The following is a 2,814-nucleotide window of genomic DNA, read 5'->3' as shown; positions in this document are numbered from 1 at the left end:
TTGCTGTTCAGCTGTTGGCACGCCACAGATGGGGTTCAGACTGAGTGTTGTAGAACTGTGAAGCTAGGGAAAGAGATTTTGCTGCTGGGTTACAGGGAAATTGCTGTTCAGGTTGAGACCAGTTGTATCCTGTTACTCTGACTTTGAGAACTCAAATATTAATCTCTGACAATGACCTGTGGCAAGCACTCCTAAAAGAAGCTGTTGGGAAAACTAGCAGTAGGCAGGTATGGAGTAATAGCATGCTGTTGGGGAAATCTTCCAAGCCCTTGGTTTTTAGAGATTGTTTTAAAGGAAAAGGTATGAAGGTTGGGTTGGGAGTTCTTTGACAAATATCCAGGAAGCTTTTTTTTTTTTGTGCAGTGAAGGAGGACGTAGCTCCTTCCTAACTCTCTTTGGATAGAGAGAGAGAATTTTAAGATGAATCTATCTACATTCTTTATTTCCCATGCAGGCAATTCTTTACAACAGCTAGTGGTCTCTCACCAGCCTGCTCCATTATCCACAACAACATCCTATTTTGACAATGGAGTTGTGTTAGTATTAGTTTCATTGTGCTAAATGTCATCACTTGGGAAAAATCTGAAGTCATTACTTACATTGTCAATCTCAGTATGTCTCTACTGAGATGGAAGGGAACAACTTGCACCAGGACTGTCACTTGTAGGCAGATATTGTTCCCCAAATTACATTAGACACCTGTTTTGAAAACTTTCTTTAAAAATTTGGATGCTTATAGAGCCTTGTTCTCTAAATGGTGCTGATTCCCAGCCAAACTATATCCCAGTGTAATTGAGCATACAGTGTAATATATACAGTGCACTCTCTGCAAATGCCTGTTCTTGGGACTGAGAGAATCTGTACACCTACTCTAAGTCTATATGAACAATGCTAATTAATTGTAGGAACAGCCTGCACTAAGTTTTTTTCCAACTCATTAAGGCTTGTTTCTTAGAGCATGTTATGCCTCTGATAGCAGCCTTGAATTTGCCAGTGCCTCATTGCTGTTACCAAATATGTAGTTAAACAGAGTCAAATTATGTTACAGTGAAGACAGTGGGCCAAGAGCTGTGCAGATAACTGATATGTAGATACCTGGAGCTTGTTGATATATAAGCAATAAAAAAAACATTGGGACCAGTGTTTTGTTACGCAATTAGGTGAACTATGCACTTATCCAGTATGCTTATAAGTCAGGAGTGGAGGAAAAATACAGCCCATGGGCTAGATCCAGTAGTACAGATGGACACAAATGTAGAACTGAATGCTTGCGAGTGCATTTGTAGCATCTCATGTCATTTTAACTGCAGGCATCAGTGGCTAGTACAATGATTTTGAAGTTTTTATTTCCTGTTTGTGGTATGAGGCAGTATAAGTGCTGTGGTGCCTCAGATTCCACTTTTGGTATCTGTTGCTTATGACAGGTGCTAATAACAGCAACTGCTTTCTACATACTTGGCAGTTTTCAATCACCTAAGCCCTTGAGCATGGAAACATTAACAAATGCAACACCTGTGGGACAGGGTCAGTATCCACATTTTGCTGGTGGCTCAAAAAGACACTGATGAAGTTAGGAATGGACCATGAAGATGTGAGCCCCTGTCAAGTATTGTAACCAGAAAAGTCTCTCCCTCACTCTATTGGTGTACAGTAAAATTCTGGTACAGCTTTTTTCTTGGTATGTGCCCTTGCAAATGTCCTGAAGGGCTGAAATAGGTAGAAGTAGAATTGAATTAGAGCCTGCATGTAACTAGCATCTAAAAAGAGCCAGAAGTAACTCTTCCCCCCTCCCTCCACCCCCAACTCTCATTTCAGCTGCCAGGTACTGCAGCATGTTAATTGAAGAAGGAGGATTGCAGCACTTGTACAACATCAAGGAAAACATTCAGACTGATCCAGATGTCCAGCGAATTGCCATTGCCATTTTAGATAGTTTAGAAAAACATATTATGCGTCATGGAAGGCCACCCCCATGTAGAAAGCAGCAGCAAGCCAAACCAAACTGAAGGCTGCTGGTGTTGGTGTGTAAACTATCCTCTCTGTAATAATCCTTTGACGTGTGTGTAGTTGGAGTAACTTGTACTATAGTGGTCACCATTAAAGTTGTTTGCCAGCAGTTGTGGTACTCAATACCACATGTGGTAACCATTGGTGAATGTCAACTTTAATGGCAACTGCAGTATGCAACATGTAAGAGGACCTAGGATCACTGCTTGAGCTGGTCATGCCTATAGGATTTTTGCAGGCTACAAAGAGGTGGAACATGTACAGGTTGGAATGTACATCAGCACCAGACATCGAGGAATATCTTGTCGTGTGACTTGACTTCTGGGACAGATGGTCACTTCATCTCTGCGACTGCTGTTTATAGAACCGTTTACCAATATGGTGTTTGAATAGAACTGTTTGTGATTGTGGCATTCAACACTCTTGCAGCTTAATACAAAAATTCATGCATGCACACATTAAAATGATGCTTGTAACTAAGGCGACCAGAATGTCCTGCTAAGCTCTATTCAGTCCTAACAGTCTTCAAAACTCCTTTTCCTGTTGCCAACAAGCTGTGCTCTTTGTGTCTCTAGAAGCAGACTGTTGTTTCTTGCAGCTGTTGGCCTCCCCTGACTCCTCCAGGCTGCGTCAACAAATTTAGGATCAGCACTATCCCCCTCTTTGGGAGGGGGGCGGGGGGAAGAGGAGAAGTGGAACTAACTGCTGGAGCGGAGCAACGGAAGTAAGCAGGAAAGGGAAGAGATGGGAAATGTGAAGCAGATACGCTGAGTTTTTACATTTTGAAATCAAGGAAGTCTTCTTTGT

At 42.0% G+C, this 2,814-nt stretch overlaps 1 protein-coding gene across 2 annotated transcripts in view; it reads left to right on the top strand.

The window, feature by feature from the left end:
* Window positions 1-2,647, top strand: part of ZYG11B (zyg-11 family member B, cell cycle regulator) — a 37,489-nt gene extending 34,842 nt beyond the window's left edge. Inside the window, exon 15 of one of the 2 annotated variants that reach the window (XR_002094644.1) lies at window positions 1,816-1,900. Coding sequence is in view for 1 of the 2 variants with exons in the window: in XM_019501288.1 (XP_019356833.1) it covers window positions 1,816-2,006 (191 nt within the window). In the remaining variant the exon portion in view is untranslated. Of the gene's footprint in view, window positions 1-1,815 lie in introns of both variants that reach the window. The other variant, XM_019501288.1, reaches the window with a different exon arrangement.
* Window positions 2,648-2,814: the final 167 nt, after the last annotated feature.

This window comes from Gavialis gangeticus, unplaced genomic scaffold (assembly GCF_001723915.1).
Source record: "Gavialis gangeticus isolate Ggan-Ray unplaced genomic scaffold, GavGan_comp1, whole genome shotgun sequence".
In the NCBI taxonomy this organism is placed as follows: Eukaryota; Metazoa; Chordata; order Crocodylia; family Gavialidae; genus Gavialis; species Gavialis gangeticus.
This window is presented reverse-complemented; position numbering and strand designations above follow the sequence as displayed.